We start from the raw sequence: 27,320 nt of genomic DNA, 5'->3' as shown, positions 1-27,320 counted from the left end.
ACTTTATTTCAACACATTGGTTAATTATTTCACTATTGCATTAATATCTAATATTAAACACAAAAGTCTTAGAAATGAATTAATAAAAACGATAAGCAAAGAAATTTTCCACAGGCTCGATGAAGGCTGCTTGTGAACTGGTGACATCTATGGGTGGTGAAGTGACACTGTGCCTGGTCTGCATTGAGCTGGTTGACTTGAAGGGTCGAAATAAGGTGGAACATCCTGTTGACACAATCTTAAAGTTTTAGCAACTACACTTGGGAAATGCATACAAATTTATATAATCAGTGAATTCTGTATGGCTGTTTGATACTAGCATTACCATGTACAGTAGTAGTACCTTGACTTGCGACTAATTTGTAAAATGACCATGAACATCAAACATGGTAGAAGCATAACTTGAAAACAAACCAAAAAAAAGGCCCAATGATTCTTCTCTCCCTTGCATGGTGTGCATCATCCTCTTTTGTGGCACGTCTCCCACAACATGCGTCTCTTGCAATGTCAGCATCTCTTCGCTCATACTGTGCTTTCCTACATTATTTTGTGACTGTTTTTGTTATTGTGACCTTACATTGCTAAAATTTTGGCCCAGATTATGAAGCCTTTAAAGGAAGGTGCTAAGATGATGATTGCATTTGAGACAAAGAAGGGGATTATCATTGTTTGTTGTTTTCTTTTTTTCAATTTGGGGTAATAATTTGTAAACATAATATCATTTAAAATTACTTCTGTATGAATGAATATTTCTTGGTTGATAGAACAGACGTTTCCATTAATTTTTATGGGGAAAATTGAGTCGACTTAAAGTGAATTGGACTATGAGGCATAAGCCCTTACCAGTAACGGATTACATGCTCGCAATCTGAGGTACTACTGCACTTAGTTTTGTTGTTCTACAGTGGTGATTAGAACGAGGTATGCTCTACTTTGGATCCTCACTTACTGCCTTGCCATTCCATTTTTACATTCCAAGTGTCAGTTTGAATGCAGTAGTATATAGTTTTCATGGTTCTAGTTTTGTTATAGGTTTTGGGCACTATTTAATCCTGTGGGTGGATTTTGGGGTACAATTAATTATAATATCATTGTAGTTGTGATGTATCTGGCTGGGCAGGATACATTGATCGTGTAGTCTTGAATCATTAGTGCATTATTGTTTTCTTACCAGTACATTTGCTGACATGCTCAAATAATTAATAAAAATGAACTGGGATAATGCTCTAGTGAACTGTATATCTGTTTGTTGAACTTATCAAAAGACTTTTACACTTATCATTTTTGTTTATTAATAATAGATATTTAATAAAATATAATAAGTGTAAATGCATATCCTATATATAAAAATATTTCATACAATCAACAAATTACATATGATACATATTTCACACTTTATATACACATTTAACAAGCTAGTAAGTTTCAACAGAGCTTGTAAGATGACATCAAGAAGAAAAAAATTAACAAAACTTTTCTCCTACAGAAAATTATTCATCTCACTTCTTTTGCAGTTGAAATTATTTAACATACTTTGTGAATCACAATTACACACCATTAACACACACTACAATACAACAGGGTATTCATCATACAAAACTAGAGATTTTTTTTCTTTTACAACAGCTAACTTGGCTTACAACCAACTCATCACTTGGGTGATTACAAAACAATAAACACTATATATACTATGCTTTATGTGGTAGAAGGCACTCTTTATACATGCTTTACTGCACTTAAAATAATAAATATTTTATTCATTTATTGTTTATTTTTTCTTATTCTTGAGGATAAAGTCTTGCATCTGACCATTTTGTACTTCTGATGGCAATTTTGTAAGTACACCAATATATTATAAACCTGTTTATGTTATGACCTTTGTGTGCATTCATGTACTATAGGATTGTGGTTTCAAGTTTCTTTAATCAAAATTTTTGTCCATTATCTAAAGTTTATAAAATGGTCACTAGAATGTAACTAGTTTGTGTTGTGCTGAAAGTTTTCATTATATTCAATACATACAGCAATATGTAATCTGGTTCACACCCAGCACAGATGTTGTTGCATCAAATAACTTCAGTGCTATCTGGTTTACAAGTAAAGTCATTCAGCATATAATACATGCCAATGAAAATCAAAAGAAACATACATTGCTGTAACATCACCCAGCATTTTAGCATAGTAGTGGTAGTACCTGAACAAGAATCACACCTATCTGATGGAGCTGAGAAACTAGAGTGAAGTAAAATTGATAACTTTCAGTGATGTAGTGAAGTGTATTTTACAAACTAAGGACAGCACTCAGAATACATACATACATACAGCAAGCTCAATATTCCTAGCTGAGTTTTACTATCAAAATGGACTGACTTGATGAAGAGAGACTAAGCATAAAAAATAAGAAGAATGTTCTCAAACCTATGGCACCATCAGTGTGGCCTTTCTGAGTATTTAAAGAAAGACTCGGGGACTGATTACCATATCATTTCCTCAGTAATGTAATGAGCTACTGTATGAAACTATACCTATAGTATTCTCAGATCCTCTATAAGTTAATGTAATGATACATGATAATAAGCTAAAAGTAAGACATTCTTGTTCACCACTAAAACAACCAGCTCAAATATATTAAAATTCAGGAAAGCTTTTTTATGAATCAAGTGAATGTACTTTGTTGCACCAGATCTGTATGACATGAATACTTACACTGAAGTCATGAACAATACTATATACTTTGGCATGTGTTAGTAGGCTACTGTACTAATACATACTCTACTAGAATGATTCAGAGAGAGAGAGAGAGGTGCATGGAAGTGATAAATACCAAAAGTTACAAAGGAAAGATGTAGCTAATTTTGAAAACAAAGTTGTAGTACTAAGAAATTTGATCAGCTAAGGGTACTTTTGTACCAAAGGCATTCTGATATCATGAGAAAGCAGTGACCTGGGGCACTTTACTGAATTGTGTGGATGGTTTACCCATATGCTGCCTTAGACATCTTATTTATTAACAGATTTATGAACAAGCAGGGCATTCAAACATGACATGGGACTTAAGGTATGCCACTATGAGCTTGCATGCCTGCACCACCACAGATTGGGCTTGCTGAGGCACACCACATCTTTGTGACCACTTCCATCTTCATCTCTTTGGGGGAAAAATGAGCCCTGAATAATAAAAATAATGACAGGTGTACAAGTGGCTCGTGTGCAGGCCATGGACCTCTGATGACCATTTTATTGACTCACTATCCCTACCCACACACATTAGGCATACAGTATTAAACTGCTCATAGAGAGTATGCTCCCTTCTCGTTGTGGAGGCGCCGCTTTTCAGAGGTTTTCTTGTAACCTGTCTTGTCCTTGAGTTTGTGGATGATGTGGATACAAAGAACAATACTCATGAGCTGCAGGCCTCCAAACACTGCCAGCACAGAGCACCACACTGCCTTATTGTCATCCAGCCAGAACTTTAGTGGAGCCCCACACCCACTCTGAGAATCAAAGGGATGACATAATGGAAATATGAATAAATATTCGCTACTCAAATACACACACACACACACACACACACACACACACACGATACAAGCGTTTCAGGTTCAAATTATTTTGCTAATGGCAGAGCTTGAAAACATAAATAAAAAATAAAATAAAGGTCACAACCCTTGAAAAGAAATGTATCACATTCTGCAAAAAATTATAGTTTGTGGTGCTGATAATCACTGGATGACAAGTCACTGTGGCTGGTTGTGCATGATCTACAATGATCAGGGCCGGTTAAGCCTATTTGACCAATTTTATCAAATTGGGCTCTGCACCTTAAAAGGCCCTGCACCAGCGGCAACAGAGTTACCGCTTGAAGCCTTTTCTTAGTTACCACTTGAAGCCTTTTCTGTATTCTAAGAGGAATAAGCCACTACTGAAAATGTGAAATGAAGGATGAGAATTTATTATTTCTCACAAAATATAAAACAAATTTTTATACTTTTATAGAGTAGGGGCCCTGCCATCAGTTTTCTAATTGGGCCCTGCAATTCCTAGCACCAGCCCTGATAATGATATAGTGCCTCAAAATACTACCATATGGTAAGATATAGAAATGAGACTGAGGATACAAAAATGTGACAGACAGGAAGAGCCCTTACCCCTCCACCTGGCCTTGATAGAAGAAACTGCCCCGAATTATCACTACAACTCAAGATGGGAATGCAACAATACCTGTTTGAGTGTCTGACTTGCTATGCTGGCTTCAGCAGTCACTTCCTGGATGGTGTCGTAACAAGAATTGCTGATTGGGTAGTTGGTGTAAGCAAACTCTTTAGGGCCATAGAAACCACAACAGTTGAACTGAAAATTTCATAAAACAGTGTAAAAAGCCTTCAAAATTTCAAACTCTACATGTGAATCTGCTACAGACTTACATTCCTTTAGGATTAAATTGAATGATAATTAAATCTAAATCTGACACACTGCTCTGAATACTGATTATGATAATTCATATAGCAAATATTGGATAAATAAGTTTCATCAATACCTCTTAATTTGGTGTATTTACATATATATATATATATATATATATATATATATATATATATATATATATATATATATATATATATATATATATATATATATATATATATATATATATATATATATATATATATATATATATATATATATATATATATATATGCTAAATGAAGTTAGAAATGAGATTCCATTTGCACACATTAATGCTAACCTTGAACTCTCTCTCTCTCTCTCTCTCTCTCTCTCTCTCTCTCTCTCTCGTCTATATAATACAATCAGCGAACGCCAATTCTGTCGCGGCAGCACACACTACTCAGGGAGAGCATTTTGCTTAGGCCTTTCAGCAAGCACAAAAATGGGCTGAGACAAATTGACTTATAGGCATCTCAAGTGCATCTCTCCTCACACCCATAGCAACTATGGCCAGTGTTAATTACCAATGTATCGGCATTTATTGTGTCTGATGACGCATTTTGTTCTGTTCATTTTGTGGTGTTTGTAGTGATGAGTGTTAGGCAGACAAGTCACTGTGATTTGGTTCGGTCATAGATCTTCACATGTCGGACTTCAATGGTGTCGATATAGTAAAACATGTTAATCAAAACACGCAAAACCTCATACGAAAAATTCGTCAGAGGAGGCAGTAAGGAACTGTCTTCACAACTACGGTGGTGGCATCCCCGCTGCTTCTCTTCAGCTGCCTTGCCATAAGAGTAGGTTTAGAGTTCAAATGCCTCCGTAGAAAACCTATTAGTCGGTAGATAGAGATAGTGGGATGCCACCACTGTGGCTGTAAAAAGACAACTCCTTACTTGACAAATTTTTGTAGATTTTGAAAGTTTAGCATTTTTAATTCATATGTTTTGCTATATCAACACCATTCCATCCCAATATGTGAAGATTGAATGATATCACCATAACATGTCTGCCTCGCACTCATCAATCTAAACATCACAGCATGAACAGAAAATGCGTTTCATCATCCCAAGAGCAGAGCTGATCAGGAGTCACCAAAGACGCAATGAATACTACCACTGATAATCTACTTAATACTGGTCATTGTTGTTATGGGTGTGAGTGAGAAGGAAAGATGCACATGGGATGCCAGTAAGTCAATTCGTCCCAGCCCATTTTTTAAATGCTTGCTGAAAGCAAAACATTTCTCGAGTAGTGTGTGCCGCCGCGATGAAATGTCGGCGTTCGCTGTATATAATAATACCTCTAAAAAGTCCACTAACTACACTTTTTCTTTTTAATTTTCACCTTGTCATCCTCTAGACATGTGGTGCATGCAGACTCGGTTTACCTAATCTTATCATAACACAAGGTATTCAAAGTCGACACTTAAATAAGATAGCAGCTGGAGGGTGGCCTTCATAAGCATCTGCTGCGGAGTGCAACACTTACCTTATTCTGGACAATGTTACGTGTTCCCTGGTTCACCTCCGCCCACCCGTTGATCAGAATGTCGTCCAGCTGGCAACAAATGTAATTCAATTTAGTGCTTGTTCATTTAAACCTTTCCTTCAATTCCATATATATATATATATATATATATATATATATATATATATATATATATATATATATATATATATATATATATATATATATATATATATATATATATATATATATATATATATATATATATATATATACAATCCATAGTTGAGGTTGTTATATCCCAACACTGTCCTTCCTTTCTCTCATGCCTCATACATTATTCTTACGTTAAATAAAGAGGTCATACTGGCACTCACCCTTGTCTGCAGAATGTTGAGGGCCAGCAAGCCGCCTATTTCAGTCGCCACGGCCAGCAGTAGAATGCACAGATACTGCAAGTGGTACCCTTCATTAGCATGGAAGCTCAGCACTCACGAGGCAAGAATGTAACATAGTGATTGAAGATATATAGCAATGAGACTGTGAGGAGATCGTTCATTTTAAGACAAATATACCTATATTTTTCTAGGTAGAATTCCCATTTTCTTTTTCATTGATATATTATATGTATTAGCTGCATGCTGAAACCATATTTTTTATCTTTTATTTATTTATTATTATTATTATTATTATTATTATTATTATTATTATTATTATTATTATTATTATTATTATTAACATTTATTATTATTATTATTATTACTGCACTCATCATTGACAATTTTGTTATTGTTACTTTCTACGTTTCCTAAGGTACATTAACACAGTGATTATGCTAACAGCACGACAACCTTAAAAACACATTTGTAACGCATGATTTATTTGCTCAGCCCATCCAAGGAACACCATATCCACCACGCGAACAAAACATAATGAAATGGCACAATACGCATATCCACTGCGCTGTGTGCCTTCAGTGATTCTTGTCATGCTACATTAATCCTTACGATCGCATTGTCAGCTGCTGCCTGCGTCACAACAGATGTTTTCCAAATTACACCATGACTAACTGCATCACCAAATCTAAGACGAAATTTTGACTTAAATGGAAATATTAAACAGTAAACGGAAATTTAGCATTAAAAGATTGGTACACACACACACACACACACACACACACACACACATAGTGTCTGATGGTGCAAAATAAGTATGTGCGGGTAAATATTGACAAAAAGAAAAACATTGACAATATCTGGGAAATATTGCGTGGTGGCTGACATCAAGCAACACAGGGCAGAAGATTGATTTCAAGAACACGTGCGTCGTATAAAGGCGCGTCATAGGAAACGCTGCACGCTTCTACATAAATGAAAGTTAGTAATAAAACGTAACATGTACGTAGCCACTAACAAACCACTGCAGGGGTGGATCTCACCACATACAGCCAGTACGGCCACCACAGACAAGGTTGGGTGCGGGCGAGAAAGTAAAGCCTGTTAGTATCTGCGTGCACATAGAGACACACAATCTTAGCTAACGTCCTGTGTAATGGATAATTGGATATGGACATGGAAGCTCCGAAAACTGCCAAACGTTTTTACTCCCTGGACCAGCAGTGAGCCGTAAAAACAACACGCCCACTGGGATAAAAAAAAGTCTACAAACATCTCGGCTTCCGGCTATTACTGTCATGAAGGAAGCAATCCGTTGGCAATTCAGTGAACACAAAACACGTAAGCGATCCCATTAGGGTGCGGGTGACTCTGAATATAAGTATAAATAATTGATAATGTGTAAAAATTTGTTATGATGATGGAGGAGGAGGGAAAGGAGGAGGAAGCCGCCACTTATTATATACTATCACGTATACTGCAGTACGCTTGGCGGTTGGTGCGGACGGCTCACTTTCACAAAGGAATTAATCTCTCTCTCTCTCTCTCTCTCTCTCTCTCTCTCTCTCTCTCTCTCTCTCTCTCTCTCTCTCTCTCTCTCTCTCTCTCTCTCTCTCTCATCATCATCATCATCATCATCTCCGTCACCTCATGAAACAATTATGGTTCCCGAGCACGTGCGAGGTTAAGACGAAAAATCATCCACTCTACACCTTAGAGAATGACCTCAATGCAGGATTGTCTAGCAAACAATGGATATCTGTGCACCAAGTTTCCCCGCAAAGGCCATGACTGAACATTATACAGTTATATCGTAAGTTTTCTCTGGGGAGCGGAAAGCTCTCATGCAAGATTAACCGCCTAGACGAATGCTGCATATGTGTGTGTGTGTGTGTGTGTGTGTGTTGCATGGTTTAGATATGCCATGGGAGCAACCTCTGGTTTTGCATATCCTTCATCTCTTACTTTAGATTAGATTGTGCAGCTTATCGCAAACCCTAAGGGCTAACTGCGCTGCTATTATTTTCCCCTTACTTTGTGATGTTCTGAGGATATGATAAGGAATTCACTGTCTTCTCATATGTCTCGGCGCCTGTCAACTATTTCGTCAGGCTGCAGTGGAAGTTATTGTGGTTTTCAAGGCTGCTTTGATTAAATATTCTGTATCATGATAATAAAAAAAATAAAAACTGAGAAACCGACCAAATATCCATGGTCTTTGAAAAATATTCCTTAAGAGAAATGGAAGCGTTTCAAAATACTGCCTAAAAAATACAAGGGGACTGCCAGCTCCTTCCTGTGCACACATTACCAGTCTGAGGCCACAGAGGGATTCGGACGCTCCCGCCACCCAGCCCACCAAGCCGGTCGTGAAGAAGACGATGCCCAAGCCGATCACGCTGTAGGTGAAGATCTGCAGGGGAAACAAAACGCGTTGAAAATACTGAGGTTATATCAGAATGGCATGAATGTTACATATTTTTTGTTATGAGTGTCAGGTTGAATACCATTACCTTAAGTGATCTGTATGCGGGGTAATTAACAGTAAGTAATGATACAAAATAAAACACGAACATTTTATATCTCCATCACATTGTTAACGGTGCGTGTGTGTGCGTTGCGTGCGTGACGTGATGGTGTGTGTGTGTGTGTGTGTGTGTGTGTGTGTGTGTGTGTGTGTGTGTGTGTGTGTGTGTGTGTACAGTGTTACGGCCATTTGTTTAATTGAATGATTAGATGTGCCTGTTTTATCCATCTATCTGCCTGTCTCTTTGCTTCTATATGTCTGTCTGTCGGTCTGTGTCTCTGTCTAGATGCTTCTGTGTTGTGTCTAACTCTCTCTTTCAATTACGAACCCATGCATCTGTTTTTTATTACGGCTCGTCATTCAAGAACTTTCTCCCCCGCCAAACTCAACTTCTTATTAACTTCCAGCCGGAATGAATCTTCGAATGTGACAAAAATGTTGCAAAATTTTGTGGTTATTCGAATGGCAACCTTTATCACAAGAAATAGAAAAAAAAAAACTATATGGAGAGAGAGAGAGAGAGAGAGAGAGAGAGAGAGAGAGAGAGAGAGAGAGAGAGAGAGAGAGAGAGAGAGAGAGAGAGACCACGTCGAATGTTGGCGTGTTCGGCTTTAATATCAGTTACGGATTGAATTTACGTAATAACTGATGACACGATTAGAAAGCGAGCCATGAGACGTAATAACTCTCGCTTCACTTCCATTATTGGCGCCTGCTACGCCCGCTTCCTGATGCTGCACTTTGAAATTACACACACACACACACACACACACACACACACATACACACACACACACACACACACACACACACACACACACACACATACACACACACACACACACACACACAAACAGTACAGCCAACGATCACGAGTCCAGCACGTGATCCTATAAAATTGTGTGTGTGTGTGGAGAGAGAGAGAGAGAGAGAGAGAGAGAGAGAGAGAGAGAGAGAGAGAGAGAGAGAGAGAGAGAGAGAGAGAGAGAGAGAGAGAGAGAGAGAGAGAGAGAACACTTACTCTCCACATTTTCAGTTAACAATATCCACTGTATATTATTTACAAGCGTCGCAGTAGTTTTAGCTCTCTATAATCAGTACTGCCTGACTAGACTTTCTATCTCCGTATGGGAAGCAAAAACATTAACGGTAGCAAATTTTTCACTTTTCCCTTGGTGAGCGCCAATGGTAAGGTTTAGTTTATCGACCGCAGAGGGTAACTGGCAGGTGTCTCGGTTCATGACGAGGAAAGAAACCAGGAAGCCAGATTCACATCGATTTTTATGGTACCTGTGGCGTTTCTCTTAACCGAAGCTGACACGAGAGAGAGAGAGAGAGAGAGAGAGAGAGAGAGAGAGAGAGAGAGAGAGAGAGAGAGAGAGAGAGAGAGAGAGAGAGAGAGAGAGAGAATAAAGGTGAGTATTCTACACAGAACGCCTGCAATTGTGATAAGGAACAAAGACAGTGAGCGTAAACTGCATAAGACATTGTGAGAAAGGTAAGAAAAATATATATAAACTAAACTAAAAAAAAAAAAAAAAAAAAAGACGTAATTTGGAAATACTAAAAAGAAAAAAGCGAGAGAGAGAGAGAGAGAGAGAGAGAGAGAGAGAGAGAGAGAGAGAGAGAGAGAGAGAGAGAGAGAGAGAATAAGAACAAAATATGATATATGATATTAAGGGCAGTTATAGGAGCTACTTGTAAATTACAACTATACAGCGTTACACAAAACCTTATGGAAAAGAAAATAACTGTGGGAATAAAAATAAAGATTAACGAAACAATAAACGAAGTAAAGAGTACACTAGGAAAGCAAATTTGGAGAAATCACATGTGGGTGAGTGAAGAGAGAAACAAGGATGTTTACCAGCAATTAAATTGCAAAGAAATTTGCAGCAGCAGTAGAAGCAGCAGCAGCAGTACTACTACTACCAGTAGTAGTAGTGGTAGTAGCATACTTACCAGGGTACCGGAGAGGAAGCGGGATACGGTGATGGAGGTGGCGAGAACCCAGGCCATGTACCCCAGCAGGCAGCACCCCACCACCTGGAATACCACACAGCTTAGAACACACACACACACATACACACACACACACACACACACAGTGACATGACTTTACAACTTTGCTTTCCTCATACACAGGCGATCATATACGTACTTCGTAGCTTTCTCTCTCTCTCTCTCTCTCTCTCTCTCTCTCTCTCTCTCTCTCTCTCTCTCTCTCTCTCTCTCTCTCTCTCTCTCTCTCTCTCTCGGTCCCACATTAGATTTTTCTTATTTTCTATTTTTAGTACCACTGCATCTTCTTACATGTTATTTCCTTTACGTTAGTGTCTGTCAATCATAATGTTTGACGATTTCATCCACACACAACGTTTTCTCCTCCTGTCTTCTTATTTACTCCTAATATACGCTGCGTGTGTGTGTGTGTGTGTTTCTGACTACAGGTTGGGATAAGGACGGCGCAATGATGTGCAGTACATGTTAAATTCTGATAGAGGCTAAAAGGGAATCGAGTCCTTACTGGTTGGGTGAACTTTGTGCTTAGCCACCTTGCAGCTTGGCAGGATCCAATTTTAAACGAAATAATGATATTATTACAAAGAGAAAAGCTATTTAAAATAGTTAGGTAGTAACAATGTTGCAGGTGATATTGTTTTATTGATGCCAGTGAACTGTACATGGTGTGTGTTTTGTGTGTGTGTGTGTGTGTGTGTGTGTGTGTGTGTGTGTGTGTGTGTGTGTGTGTGTGTGTGTGTGTGTGTGTGTGTGTGTGTGTGTGTGTGACGTGAGGGTGGTGCTGTCATGCAAGCTCCACTCACAGCCATCAACATCGCCTAAATACAAACATATAGTCATGCTGAGAATAGTTATGCATCTAATTACTGCACAATGTGCTACGTTACTGGACGCTGCAGGTTGACAAAAATTGGTAAAAGTGCGAGTAAGGACTGAAGGATGAAGTATTTCCTTCGCACCACTCCTGTAGCAATCTCGCGAGGTGCAGCATTGTTTTTCCAAGTCAAAGCAGTCTTCAGTTTTGTGTTCGCCGCAGTATGTGTTTGCGGCGGAAACCTTTGTTACATTATCGTGAAAGTCTCAGTTACAGTCAGTGTCTTAAGCTTGACGTGTGCGTGAAGCACCAACAGACCCGCGGGACACAGTGTATTACAAGATACTTTAACAGATATATGTGCATGTTAATGGGGATACTCATAAAACTACGTACAAATGGTAATCACAAGTTGTTTCACGTGATACAGTACACTTAGAAAGTCTTCCTTATTCCTAGGATTGATAGTTTAGGTCTGAAGGTTAATGGTAAATTACACCAGAAAGCTTAACGCATCGGAAAATCTACCGAGGCAACATCACAATGACAGTTTGCACGGGGTATGGAAGCGAAGCAGAAATGTAGCAATCAAATGCGCTAGAATCTTATAAAGACCAATGTGCCTTCAGACAGGAGAAGCTGGAAATATGTGCGAATAGTTTTTACAGTCCCTATCATCGTGTTCGTGGGTTATGGTCCACAACGGAAAACGTCATGATTTAATAATAAAACATCTTCTCGCCTGTGCTGACTCAGACACCTCGAGTTGTAATGTGACTGTCCATTTTATAGCATCATGCTGCGGCCCCTCAAACATTAATTTATCAAAATAAATGAAAATGATAAATGAAACTTTTTTTTTTTTATGTAGGAGGGACACTGGCCAAGAGCAACAAAAATCTAATAAAAAAAAAAAAAAACTCAGTGAGATGCCGGTCCCCGAATAGGGTCCGAAGCTGTTGTCAAAAATTGAAGGATAAGTGTCTTGAAACCTCCCTCTTGAAGGAGTTCAAGTCATAGGAAGGTGGAAATACAGAAACAGGCATGGAGTTCCAGAGTTTACCAGAGAAAGGAATGAATGATTGAGAATACTGGTTAACTTTTGCATTAGAAAAGTGGACAGAACAGGGGAATAGGGGTGAGAGAAAGAAGAAAGTCTTGTGCAGCGAGGCCGCGGAAGGAGAGGAGACATGCAGTTAGCAAGATCAGAAGAGCAGTTAGTATGAAAATAGCGGTAGAAGATAGCTAGAGATGCAACACTGCGTCGATGAGAAAAAAGCTGAAGACAGTCAGTTTGAGGAGAGAACTTGAAGAGACGAAAAGCTTTTGATTCCACCCTGTCTAAAAGAGCGGTATGAGTGGAATCACCCACCCTCCCCAATATGTGAAGCATACTGCATACAGGGGCGGATAAGGCCCATGTAAAGAGTTAGCACCTGGCGGGGTGAGAAAAACTGACGGAGATGCCTCAGAACCCCTAACTTCATAAAAGCTGTTTTAGCTAGAGATGATATATGAAGTTTCCAGTTTAGATTATAAGAAAAGGACAGACCGAGGATGTTCAGTGTAGAATAGGGGGGCAGTTGCGCGTCATTGAAGAAGAGAGGATAGTTAGCTGGAAGGTTGTGTCGAGTTGATAGATGGAGGAAATGAGTTTTTGAGACACTGAACAAAACCAAATTTGCTCTGCCCCAATCAGAAATTTTAGAGAGATCAGACGTCAGGCGTTCTGTGGCTTCCCTGCGTGAACCGTTTACTTCCTGAAGGGTTGGACATTTATAAAAAGACGTGGAAAAGTACAGGATGGTATCATCAACGTAGGCGTGGATAGGACAAGAAATTTGGTTTAGAAGATCATTGAAGAATAATAGGAAGAGAGTGGGTGACAGGACAGAACCCTGAGGAACACCATTGTTAATAGATTTTGGAGAAGAACAGTGACCGTCTAACACAGAAGCAATAGAACGGTCGGAAAGGAAACTTGAAATTAAGTTACAGAGAGAAGGATAGAAGCCAAAGGAGGGTAATTTGGAAATCAAAGCTTTGTGCCAGACTTTATCAAAAGCTTTTGATATGTCTAAGGGAACAGCAAAATTTCCACCAAAATTTCTAAAAGAGGATGACCAAGACTCAGTACGGAAAGCCAGAAGATCACCAGTAAAGCGGCCTTGACGGAACCAATACTGGTGATCAGATATAAGGTTGTGAAGTGATAGATGTTTAAGAATCTTCCTGTTGAGTATAGATCCAAAAACTTTAGATAGGCAGGAAATTAATGCAATAGAACGATAATTTGAGGGATCAGAACGGTCATCCCTTTTTAGGAACAAACTGAATGTAGGCAAACTTCCAGCAAGAAGGAAAGGTAGATGTTGACAGAGTTGAAAGAGTTGAAAGAGTTTGACTAGGCAAGCTGCAAGCACGGAGGCGTAGTTTCTGAGGACAACAGGAGGGACCCCATCAGGTCCATAAGCCTTCCGAGGGTTTAGGCCAGCGAGGGCGTGGAAAACATCATTGCGAAGAATTTTAATAGGTAGCATGAAGTAGTCAGAGGGTGGAGGAGAGAGAGGAATAAGCCCTGAATCGTTCTAGGTAGAATCACTCAAAGGTTTGAGTGAAGAGTTCAGCTTTAGAGATAGATGTGATAGCAGTGGTGCCATCTGAGTGAAATAAAATAGATGTGATAGCAGCCATCTGATTGAAATAAAATTTATAGAGTTGTAAACAAAAAAGTAAAACAATAAAAGAAAAACTAATAAAAATTTACCTCAAAGCATCATGTTGCGGCTCACTTAACATCAGTGGGTTAAAATAGATTAAGCTGATAAAATAAAACAAAATCAATAGACCATCTATTACATGCAATCGAAACCACGTGAATGTAGAATAACACTAACAAAATATAAATACACAAACAAATGAATATCTAAATGAATAAATCTTCCTCGCGCACTGTTGACCCACTAATATTAAGCAACCACTCTCCGTTTAACTAAATGCCGCCGCGTCCACTAAAGACTCACGTAGCGGCCGCGGGAACCCGTTAGTGAAAGCAAAGACACAGCGCGGAGCAGCAGACATCTTGAGGGAAAGTGTGAAAGGCAGAGATTTCCTAAGCATGTGAAAACGCTACAAGCACTACGATGCAAATCATGTCATTACACTTTGAGCAATGAAAAAAAAAAATAAGCAAAACAATACTCTCGCCAAACTTTCCATTCCTTGAAACAGCGACGGACGGAGTAAAAGTATGGCAGGAAAACAAAAGAAGCGAGTAAAACTTTCGCATACTGTCCCCACCTCGTGCGTCGCCCATAAGAGCTTCCCTCCGTACGGCATCAAGGAGAAAGCGGGGCGTCATCATCATAATCATAACACTTCACTTGAAGCTCTTTCCACGCCATTCTAAACGGTGAAACTTCATAAATAGTAAATTACAGCGTGTTTCCATGGGACTGTTGGGGTGTGAAGCGGAATAGATCGTCTCTATAAAAATACTACTTGCTTTATGATGCTGCAGTGAGGCTGAGAGAGAGAGAGAGAGAGAGAGAGAGAGAGAGAGAGAGAGAGAGAGAGAGAGAGAGAGAGAGAGAGAGAGAGAGAGAGAGAGCAGCTGTTACCCTTATTAAACACGGTCACTAACAATCACCGCGGTCACTATCATCACTACCACCACCACCACCACCACCACCTCATCACTATCATCACCACACCAACACCAGAGTAACAGCGGCCTCTCCACTTTGGACATTGAGGGTAAAGACGAGACAACTGACGGGCACCTCAACACCTCACCAAGACCAGATGTTGCCCTTCGGCGGTGCAATTGTGTGCAATACCACCTGATAAGCAACACACACAAAAAAAAAAAAAATAAAAGCGAAGACTTGGAATTGCACGTGTAAAGAATATCAGGTAAATTTTTTTTCTTTTTTTTAAATTAGTTACCATATGAGTCCACACCACCACTACTATTACTACTACTACCACTACTACTACTCTCTCACTTGGGCAACCTAGAACGGATTACGGTGTACTTTGCAGAAAACGTGGACACGGAAATTTTATGATTTATCACGAAACTAGGAAGATTCTACATTATACTAACCACTACAGTACTGGAAGAAATTACCTAAGCACCAGTAATCACATGTTACGGCTACGCTTCTTTGTCTCATTCATTCAACTTACGTCAAGAAAGAGAAATATGCTTAGTAAATAACACAGCCGAAGAGGAGAATAGGATAACGAGATGGTAATAGTAAGAGTGTAATGTGTGACAAAAATTAATAGTCGCCGCATTAGCATTAATCCACACACACCTGACAGTCGCAGGTAAAGATAAGTACAATAACAAGTCATCCAGCGTACGATGCTTCAGCTGCTTACAACACAGGTACTTGAGAGGAGAGCAAGCATGAAGGGGCTGGAGACAGTCATAATGAAGTAATAAAAAGAAAACAGTTTACTGAACATTCCTTCAAGTTGGTGGGAAATTACGGAGAAGGCTACTCCTCTCTCTCTCTCTCTCTCTCTCTCTCTCTCTCTCTCTCTGCTAAGTTTCTCCGACAGCTGCGTATGTCTGTGCTGGCGTCTCTAGAACAGTTACCAGCGCGGTACGTAAAAAATATCACCCTAATGTATACATGACGCGGGACCAGCACAGATGCGGCGCGGGGCTCCAGCTGGCGCCAAGACAACACCCGGGCGGCCGTGATGGTGGGGCTCGCCGACAAGGATGCAGAAAATAATACGTCAGGGATATGTACAAAGCAGCTGCGAAACTCACACGGCCAGATTTTGTTCACTTCTCAGATAAGCTCACGCCTGAGTCTTCTTTAATATATTTTTGAAGGCTTTTTTTTTTTTTTCCTGGTTTACTTTCTAGTCTTCGTCGTCTTGGTACATTATGAAGCCGCTGTTTATCGCTATATTCACGAGTGCCGCAGAGTATTGTCGTCTGCAATTTATACTGCATGTTCTTCCTGTTCTCTCTCTCTCTCTCTCTCTCTCTCTCTCTCTCTCTCTCTCTCTCTCTCTCTCTCTCTCTCTCTCTCTCTCTCTCTCTCTCTCTTAGTTGTTAACTTGTTTGTATGTGTATTTACCAATCTGTCTTTGTCAGAAAGTTTGTCCATCTATCTGGTTCAACACCTCACATATTTACAAGAACTGCAGGATCTCTAAAGTTTAGCATACAGTTTACAGGAATGAATTATTACCAGAGACAAAAAAAAAAAAAAACTAAAGTGAAGTTTTTACTCTAATGACTTCAACCTACTTGCTTTTATTTGCAAACATTAATACCGCTGATATTTAGCCTTATATTATGCTCATATCTATTTATATGTCTTATATTAAAGGATCAGATTTCATAGCGAAGAAACTAGATAATTCTGACAATGACTTGACTGAGTACATGACAACTACAAGGAAATGATATGATAAGCAGCAAGTCAGAGAGGATACACTTGGCCTTGATTGCAATGACACGAAACATGATTCTCTGTTCAGTATTCAGAAATGCTTTGCTCTCTCACCATGATTATTTTCAAAGGTAACAGATTATCAGCTGGCTTCTCAAGAGTGTTTCTTCCGTTAATAATGTAGAAATCTTATTAATCTGTCACTCGAATCCATAAAACACTCTTGAAAACCCGTGCAGCTTTAACCAGAACTCTATGAATGTAGTGGATATGCGGCGCAGAAGTTTCAGAATTTGGTCCTCCCTCTCACATTTCTTCCAAGCCAGGCCACATATGCAAAATTCTATAGGAACTATGACCGCGTGCTTCATGTTGAGGCCTCTATCATATTAACTGTGTGTGTGTGTGTGTGTGTGTGTGTGTGTGTGTGTGTGTGTGTGTGTGTGTGTGTGTGTGTACAGGGTTGAGTCAAGAAGGCAATGTCCCGTTTCCTTAATACCATATTTTTCTTACGCAAATACCATCACTTCTGCTAATGCATTCCGCAGATCATTTGTTGAACTCGGAAAACTGTATTTCTGCACATCCTTATTTGTGTGTGTGTGTGTGTGTGTGTGTGTGTGTGTGTGTGTGTGTGTGTGTGTGTGTGTGTGTGTGTGTGTGTGTGTGTGTGGAGTGGGTGTTCATTAGTCCTGTTCCAGATAATGTCCACATCCGCCTTCAATGTTTGCAGTCTTGCGGTGCCAGCGAGCAAGGGGAGCGCACCACCAAACACCTCATGACCATCACCATCACCACCACCCATACCACCACCACCCTCACCATCGCATGGCCAATCCGTGACGACTTTCTATGCGGTACCCCCTGTCCCATCCTTCCCTGGGGCTCGTGTCGTCAGCTTTCTCCTTTCAGACAATGCCGTCCATCCCCTTAGCTTCCCATCCCCTGGCGGAACGAAGCGGCAAAGCGAAAGTCTCGTGTCCTCCTAAGGCGTACACGTTCACGTTCTCCCAACACCACCTTGCAGACCCCATGTTTGCGTAGCGTGTTTGGCTACCTGTGCGTGTTCGTTTCTCTCACTCGTCAAGTTGTCTCTCTCTTGTTTGAGTGTGTGGAGGTCTTTGTTTGGCTTTGTTTATACGCACATACACCAAATGCTGGGTTTTATAAATAACTTTAATGACTTTATTCTACTTCTGTCTCTCCTCCTTTCTGGCACGTACACCTTGAAAAGAACCATCGTCTCATTCAACATCCTACAGACTTTCAGTACTACGGCATCAGTTTCATGATATTCTAGATATTTTTAGAAGCTTTCATCACAATCAAAGCATTACAAACCACAAGGAATCACTGTTCTGCTACAAGTTTAATTTTGCTCAATTTTTGACAACCAGTAGATGATGTCATGGAGTTTGGAAAGCATCTGTAGTACTGAATGGGTGAATGAGTTCAGTGTGAGGTCTTATGCCACGGAGCGCTGTGTGGGTGACGTAGCTCACACTAAGTTCCCTATACTGAAACGCTTTGCTCTCACCCAGACTATTTTCAAAGACGAGACACGATTAACAGGGTTCTCAAGTGTTTCTCCTGCTAAGAATGTAGAATTTTTGTTTTGTCGATAGAAACATAAGAACACCCTTAAAAACCCGTGTAACTTCAACTAGAATCCTTTGAATGTAGTGGAGATCCATAAATGTTTCAGAATATGGATCTAACATCTAAGGCCAAGACACAGGGAGCCCTGGCCTTGCTAACATCTGCATGGCGTGACCAAATGTCCGCTCGCGTACCTCACTTCATAAACAAAGCCATCTGCTTTTTTCCGCCTGCAATAAATCGCCGGCAAAATGAAGGATGACGGGTGAGAAATTTCACATAATTACATCATTACGGGATTTCCGAGTGACTGGGGAGAGCGTAGCCACCAATGTAATATTGGTAAAGGATCATGAGGGAAAAATAAACATGTTAGTGGCGATTAACTAAAGTTATTTCGTTACATAATTTGAAAATGCCTAATAAGAATATAGCAGCTGAGCCACAAATATTCTGGTGAACAACTTTCATAGCCTGGTAAGATGAAGGATATCGAGATCATACATGAAAAATATAATAATACTCAAATCAAGAATCAAGCAAAATATAATGTAATATTTTTTTTTCCCCGTCACCTTTACATCCTGAAAAATCTCCAAGAAAATCACACAAGACTCGTTTTGTTTAGGAGCACTTATACAACTAATCATTTCTTTAAACTCATTTCCACGATCAAAACCTAAAAGCAAGTAAGTAGTCATTTTTTATTACTATATTTATTTTCACTGATTTACTTATTCATTTTTACTTACTTATTTTTTTTTTATTTAGTTCTGTGCACCGGGTGACAATGGGCTTCCTTCATCCTTCCTTCGGTCTTCTAACATCTACGTAATGACACCAGCAAGCTGACGCCCTGGGCCGTGACGAGACTGAGCGGTGAAAGGGAGAGACAGTCCGTGAAAAGAGTTGTGAGAGAGAAGAAAGTGTCGCATTCTTCATCCTGAATTTTGTCAGTCTGTCAGCACGAGAACGTAAATTCGCCTGCCTGTTAAATCTGTCTCCTACATACTGTCTTCCTGGTTTAGGTAGGAGTAGGAAGAGGAAATAAGATAAGGTTGGAGAATGATGAGACAACAGAGGATCAGACTATTAAAGAACAAGAGTAGACAACAGAAATATTAAAACTGATAAAGAAGATAAGGGAGGGGAACGTTTCCTCTGCTGTGCTACTTACTTTCACTGGAAACTGAGAACGTACGATTGAGTTGCCCTGACATTCAACTGAACTCTTGCCTGTATACTATGAATTTTGGCGTTATAAGAGGCCCGAACATTACTAGTCGGTGTCAGTGGAGTTCGAAGTACCAGCTCCATCAAACTCGTAGGAACTATAGGCAAAGTCACCATCTGAGGAAGAAGTGGTATTGGTGGCGACATCAGATTCAAAGTCAGTGTCGGTAACGTCCTAGTCTGTGTCCGTGGTGGTCTTCACGTACCACATTCCGGCGTCATCTGATGTGGAGTCCGTATCTGTATCTGCTTCGTAATGGCGCGCGTGGCTGTACGTGGCATTGTTCAGTGAGGGGACGTCCCACAGGGCAGTCTGTCCGAGGCTTACTTCGGTCACGTTGGCGGAGCAGGTGACAAACACCACAACCAAACACACGCACGCCAGAATACACTGCAAAAGACTCATAGCTCTGGCGTCACGAAATATATATTGATGACGTATGAGTGCAGCGTTGTGCGATGGAACGAAATATACAGGAGAATTAGGCAGTCCTACCCCATTCAGATAACAGACAAAGCCCCTCAGAATTCCTCCATGTCACTCACTCCCTCTGGTCGTCTGAATTTGCCACAACTCTCCATACACACTGTTCATTATCTACAACCCAATCACCATTCAAAGTACATTACACCGAATAATTTCTACTTGATGAAGCGAAAGAAAACTAAAAAAAAAAACCGACAGCTGACCCTCACAGTATCTTTTTAGTAAAGATTAATTTATTCTGATACCGTATAGTTGACTTTTGTTAAGTTATCTTCCCATACAAGTCAGTAATTACACCCATTGTATTCCTCACAGTGCTTCGCTAACAAGGAAGAACATTCATCACCGCATCGTGTGTTATAATAGTGAAACCCTTCAACACATGGCGCTATGAGGGCTTGAATTAAATGCAATTAGTACATCTCATGGGGTAATTTAGGTGTCATCGCCAGTTCCGCCTAGCTAACTCTCACTTCGCACACGGCACGCAACCAACGAAGTTAATAGTGTTTTACTGCATGGATTTCAAACATCAATCCAACAACTGAAGAGTGTGCGACAGTAAGGAATACAAATAAATTAAACAAGTATTGGATATAAGTTGTTATGGCTATGCTTAAATAAGGCAAATAATCCAGATAATATTGGATACAGCTTATTACATTCATGCTTAAATGAGGCGAATAATGTAAAGCTTGACCAAAACACTGTTGGATACGCCACGAAGCTTCAAGTAGCTCACAAAGCACTGCAATTCGCTCACGTGCAGGTCCTCAGCAGCAGAGACCGTATCGTTGCAGTACACGGCGTGGTGAGCATATTGACTGAGATGCAGCGTCGCGAGGGAGGCGTGACGGAGGGTACCGCCACGTGCAGCTGAGCGGGGTCTTTTTTGTAAACTCAGCTGCAGAGGCCAAGGTAAGATATTCTCTCTCTCTCTCTCTCTCTCTCTCTCTCTCTCTCTCTCTCTCTCTCTCTCTCTCTCTCTCTCTCTCTCTCTTTTATCACATCATCAAGTAAGACGAAATGAAGAAAATAAGCACAAGTACTATTTTACGTATTTAGGAGAGAGAGAGAGAGAGAGAGAGAGAGAGAGAGAGAGAGAGAGAGAGAGAGAGAGAGAGAGAGAGAGAGAGAGAGAGAGAGAGAGGAATACCAAACCACATTCTCAGTAGTACAAATTCATGCGAGAAATCCTGCGCATAAAACAAAACCTCCTGGATACATTGTGGTCTCGGTCATAGGCAGAAATTACGGTCATTATCCGCTGTTCTTCGCATTACTGAGGCGCTACAGTCTGAATGACGGGGGAGTTGAGGTATGATGACGAGGAATTGGAGAAGGAAAATAGAGAGATGGCGCAGGAAAGACTTGAAGATCATAGGGAAAAAAAAAAAAGCCTAAAGGAAAAAACGGAGGGAGGAGGAGGAGGAGGAGGAGGAGGAGGAGGAGGAGGAGGAGGAAAAGAACAAGAACTAAAATCAAGAAGAACAAAAGCAAGAGAACTTAAGGTTGTGATGACAGTTGGTGAAGTAGCAATAGTAGTAGTAGTAGTAGTAGTATTTTTGATGTTGTTGTTGTGATGAAAATAGTAACAATAATAGCAGCAGCAGTAGTAGTAATTGTGGAGGTGGTGATGGTAACAGTACAAATATTACAACAAATTATTAATAAGAGGCAACAAAGCAGCAACAACAACAGGTATATACCCCAAAATCGATAAAACTGTAGTTCCAATATGGCCAGGAGCAGTAGCAGGATAAGGATGGGAGGGACGAGTTCATTAGTTTTTAGGTTAGGTTTACCGGATCTTCCAGTACTTAGGGCACGACCTTAGGCACGAGCGGTACGTGTCCAGTTATACGAGCGTCTCTCTCTCTCTCTCTCTCTCTCTCTCTCTCTCTCTCTCTCTCTCTCTCTCTCTCTCTCTCTCTCTCTCTCTCTCTCTCTCTCTCTCTATCTATCTATCTATCTATCTCTCTGTACCTATTCATGTCTAAAAAAAATAATCATAATTTTTTTTTTAACAAGCACATTTATCTTCCTCATTTCGCGCCACTTGTGATGACTGCCGTGTGTGTGTGTGTGTGTGTATCAAATGCATGGCGCGGCGTGTTGTTAATGGTACCTACAGTTCACAACCACATATGAAGGCGCACTTCCACCACAACAGGAAATGCGGCTGCGGCTGTCTTCTACTACTACTACTACTACTACTACCACTACTACTACTACCGGTTGTTGTCGTGGTGTTATTAAAGTATTATTATTATTAGTAGTAGTAGTAGTAGTAATAGTAGTAGTAGTAGTAGTAGATAATGAAGATAATGATGAAAGAGGAAGAGGCCACATTCCGAGGACCAACACCTTTCCTGGCATATTATCCAACACACACACATACACACAAAGAACCCCAACACAGGCACAAACTACGGACACACTCATTAACATGTCGACCCTCCCCTCCTTCCACCTTAGTTACCCTTCCTTCCCTTCCGGCAAGCCCACAGTAAGTTGCCAACTACTCGCTCTTGACTGAGGCTCACATTCCGCGTCTTGCACCTGTGGTCGTTCCGCTGCTGACCACAACAGCCCCGGTAACACAGTAACGTCGGCAGCGCCTCCTCCTCCCTCACTTTCAGATCTTCGCGCTACTTGACACCAATCAGATACACCGAATTCTTCTCACTCGATCGATGACTTTACGTTGTTGTTATGTTATTGTCAATCACTCGTTTCGTGGTTATTATCACTGGTTTGTTTCTCAATGTTACGTTGCGCTAGACTTCGACGCGTGCTAATTCTCTTACTTTGTTGCTAGACTTCGACGCGTGCTTATTCTCTTACTTTGTTATTATCATTATTCCTTATTGTCACAGACGCAATGATCAATCATTCGTTTCGTGGCTATTATCACTGATTTGTTTTATGAAGTTAAGTTTCGCCCACTTCCACACATACGTACTAATTCCCTTAGCTATCATCTCCCTCCTCATAGCGAGGGAAGATCTACATTAATTAATTGAATAGGTAAACTCTTACTGCTAGCATGGATGAATTAACTGGCGGATTGTGGGAGATTTCTAAAAACATAGTTTGTTCAAGTCACCGAACTAACCTGCCTAAGCATAACTGTACATTTACATAATTAGTCAGCAACAACACATGAGTGGGTGAGTACGACCTAGTGTGGGAGAGAACACCACCCCTATGGACAGACTGACTGACTGACCGAGTGATTGATTGATTTGTAGACAGAAACGATGCAATCATCTATTGCTTCACCCTAATAGAGAAGACTGAACGAAGAAATGAAGAAAACTTAAACAAGGAATGGCACAAGGGAAAAGAGATAGAGGGAGACAATGAGTGAAATACCTTGACAGCTTGACACGAAAAACAGGAGACAACAGGAGGACACGTAATTAATTGAGAAGCAGAATATCGGTAGAGACGTCAAAGACACGCCACATCAGTAGGGCAAGAACGAACCATCCTACATACTTTCTCGTGTGCTGGATAGGTGTGTCTGGAGGAGATGAAAAAGCTACGGTTTCTATAACGTTTCGCCGCCCTATCCCCGCCCTATCCCGATTGTTTTTAACAGACTAGTGAAAGCTTTTAAGGTTTTCAAGGGTGTTTTAATCATTTCAACGATACTTTAAGAAGAGTTTTGCATGATTAAAGTGATAAAATGTCGTGAGAATCAGACTATTTATTTGTGGCCTCTGACAGAAATTTTAACGAGAGAAAACAAAGCATTAGTAGCAATAGTAACATTAGTAATAAATAAGAATAGCAGGATTATCCATCAGTAAGCCACAAGACCACAGACAAAAACTAAGATCAACAACCTATAGAAAAGAAAAATAGATAAGCGAAATACAGTGGAAGTTGTTGCAAAAGTTGATCCCACGACCATTACTGAGAATGATATTCTGGGAATCAGGCTCCGTATTCTGAAATGTCTTCCTCTCTCATTAGGACTATTTGCAGGAGCCACATAGGTAAAATTAGTCAGGTTCCCAAGGATGTTAAGACAGAACCTGTGTACCGCATTCTTAAACACTCTCTCATTATGACTATTCATGAAGACCACGAAGAGAAGTAGCTGGGTTCTCATGGATTTTAATTTATTCATTTACTGACCATTAATTGTGTAGAATCCTTGTTAAACTATCACTTGAATAATGAACAGACCTTTGGAAACCACAAATGACTCCCACCATAACCTGTTAAAAGTAGTTTACGAATAACGAACACTTGTTAAACTGTCAGTAGCCTCATAACACCCTTGGAAACGCCCGTAACTTCCACGACTGCCTATTTATTAATGATGGTCAAGACACCCTGACGTTTCAAAATGCACCCCCCCTCCCTCCTTTGTCCACCAACACCAAACCCGCATACACGTTCAGACCCTCTTCTAAAGGTCAGTACGGACGAATTGTTCAACATTATCTCGTCCATTTAAAGTTCGTGAAACCCCGATCCACCTGCTTGCGGGGTCATTGTGCTGTCATCTAGTGGACTCTTGCTACTATGTTATATGACAATAGCAACTATGACTGCTCATATTAATATTATATGTTTAATGTTCAAACGTGCAGACAAGGAAGGTGAAGTTTAAGGTCGACTTGACACATGCACACACATATATATACACACATACGTCTGGCAGGTGCGACGCGAGAACTGGGTTGCAGGGGGTGACGAGCAGGCGTGTTTGACTGGATCCTACTCTGTATACATGATGATGACGCATTTGTTCATTACCGACCACTCGATGCACACGTCAAGTCAACACGAGTTTAAAATCTTGCTCCATATATCGCTGCGCGGCTCACGTTCTTCCAGTGACCCTTCTCTGTGTGTGTGTGTGTGTGTGTTGCTCGTTAATTAAGTCGTTTTTTTTATCTGCTTCTTTAACTAGTGTGGTCCAGACATGCTTCGAAACGGTCATGAAACACCTCAATTGCTTCTAACGATGTAGACTCGCGTGCCTTCCTACAATAATGCCTGACAGTAACGACAGCGGTGGTGATGGTGGTGATGGTAATGGTAGAAGGTGATGATGGGATGACGTGCTCGCGGTGGTGATGGTAAGGGTGAGGTGGTGGTGATGGTGGAGATAATGGTGGAAGAGGTAATGGTGGTGGTGATTGGGCTGGTAGGGGCGGAGAGTTCATGGTAGTGGTGGTGGTGATTTTTTTTTTTTCTATACGAGTAAGGTGATGGAATTATCATTTTTTATGTAAATAAAGGACGTTCATCTGACAGTTGAATAATGCATACGTGCCTTTTTTCCCCTCTTTTTTTTTATTTAATGTTATCTGACCAATAATCCTATATATATATATATATATATATATATATATATATATATATATATATATATATATATATATATATATATATATATAAAGGAAAGTTATCAGTCAATTCAGCATGCGTGTTTTTCATACAAGAAAACTGTAACATTTCAATTCTGCATACGTCCCTTTTATATATATATATATATATATATATATATATATATATATATATATATATATATATATATATATATATATATATATATATGCCTTCTTCCAATAAAAAATACATTACTTTCCTCCACACACACACACACACACACACAATGATCATCCTATATGAATACAGAAGGAAAAGAAAAATCAATGAAAATAATGGCAAATTAATATACCACAATAATGTTACCTATATTCACGAGGGCACGGTAAAACTAAAGAGATGAGAAAAATTTCTCAAGTTTTACTGACTGTGAATAGATGAGTTGAATATACGTATTACATTAATATGTCGTATTCTGAAAAACTTTTTTTTAAGGAAACTGAACAAAATTATTAAATGATGGATCACAATAAGCACGCACACACACACACACACACACACACACTTAAGTAAGCACTGCATCTACTCACGAACTGGAAGACGGAGATCGCGGTGAGGACATGCCGCATCCACCCTATCACTTTATTGTCCCTGCCGAACAAGCTGGGGCACCTGACGTCCATGGCTGTCTAAGGGTTGTCCGAAGTGCGGCGGGCGGGGCTGTGATGTTACAGCGATGCGGGTCACCACTTGCGGAGTACCTCGAGGTGACGGGGGGCGCCTGACAAACTAATGCATATGGCTTTCACAGTGACACTCGTTCACTGCTTTTTCCTCGTGTTTCCACCACCGCAGCTCGTGAGGGAGGCGGTGAAGCAGGTGGTTCCCGCGTGCCGTTAGTGTCCTGCGGTGGGAAGCTAGTGTTGGTCACGTGTCCTGGCGTCTCCTGCAGCAGTGTGCATTATAAGGCACATGAAGAACTATCGTACAGAGATACGGATAACTGATTCCTGGTGCTGCCTCGTAATGACAGGAAACAGCGTGGTCACTGAAGGATCCCGCACACGAACAACTAACCTTTCCTCCCCAACGTCCAGGCGACTACTGACTCCACAGCAGGTTCCCCGCTGGCTGGCGCTCTCAGCGTTGGTTGGTGACTGCACACTTTCTACCGTGGCAGTGCACTACCAGCTTTCACTGCGACTAGGGAAGCTGTGTATGGAAACAAACACCTGTTACTTACATCATATGGTTCGCTTTTCACCTCACAAACGTATGCCGCAGCTGCTACTTTCTACTTTGCATAAAACAACACCATCTTACCTTCAATTGTCCAACTGTGTTAAGGCAATTAAGACCCCAACCAGCGGTAGCAGTTTACTCGTAGGCCTAACGCAAGACTCACCTGCTCAGTCTCTAAGATTATCCTCTTGTAAAAGCTAATGTGTAAATTTACATATGAAAGTCCACCAATGTTTTCTTGGAAAGTTTTCCCAAGATTACTTACATTACCATAATTACTATGACCGATCATTTTGCCAGC

The 27,320-nt window shown here is 40.3% G+C and overlaps 2 protein-coding genes across 5 annotated transcripts in view; one reads left to right on the top strand and one right to left on the bottom strand.

Moving 5' to 3' along the window:
- The window catches only part of LOC135115858 (adenine phosphoribosyltransferase-like), a 183,532-nt gene extending 181,770 nt beyond the window's left edge, over positions 1-1,762 (top strand). For 2 of the 3 annotated variants that reach the window (XM_064032893.1, XM_064032895.1), the window contains one exon: positions 115-1,762. In XM_064032893.1, coding sequence (XP_063888963.1) covers positions 115-251 — 137 coding nt within the window. In that variant the 3' untranslated portion in view covers positions 252-1,762. The remainder of the gene's footprint in view (positions 1-114) is intronic. The other variant, XR_010276073.1, reaches the window with a different exon arrangement.
- LOC135115859 (tetraspanin-18-like) lies at positions 1,268-26,909 on the bottom strand. 2 transcript variants are annotated; one of them, XM_064032896.1, is made up of 7 exons: positions 26,368-26,909; positions 10,807-10,890; positions 8,629-8,730; positions 6,300-6,374; positions 5,944-6,012; positions 4,222-4,350; positions 1,268-3,494 (listed from the first exon to the last, which is right to left on the bottom strand). In XM_064032896.1, the coding sequence occupies exons 1-7, from the start codon at positions 26,458-26,460 to the stop codon at positions 3,291-3,293; spliced, it is 756 nt and encodes a 251-aa protein (XP_063888966.1). In that variant the 5' UTR covers positions 26,461-26,909; the 3' UTR covers positions 1,268-3,290. The 2 variants fall into 2 exon arrangements, with proteins under 2 accessions (XP_063888966.1, XP_063888967.1); XM_064032897.1 differs by lacking the exon at positions 26,368-26,909 and adding an exon at positions 25,095-25,298.
- Between the last annotated feature and the right edge of the window lie 411 nt (positions 26,910-27,320).

This window comes from Scylla paramamosain, chromosome 30 (assembly GCF_035594125.1).
Source record: "Scylla paramamosain isolate STU-SP2022 chromosome 30, ASM3559412v1, whole genome shotgun sequence".
Classification (NCBI taxonomy): Eukaryota; Metazoa; Arthropoda; class Malacostraca; order Decapoda; family Portunidae; genus Scylla; species Scylla paramamosain.
This window is presented reverse-complemented; position numbering and strand designations above follow the sequence as displayed.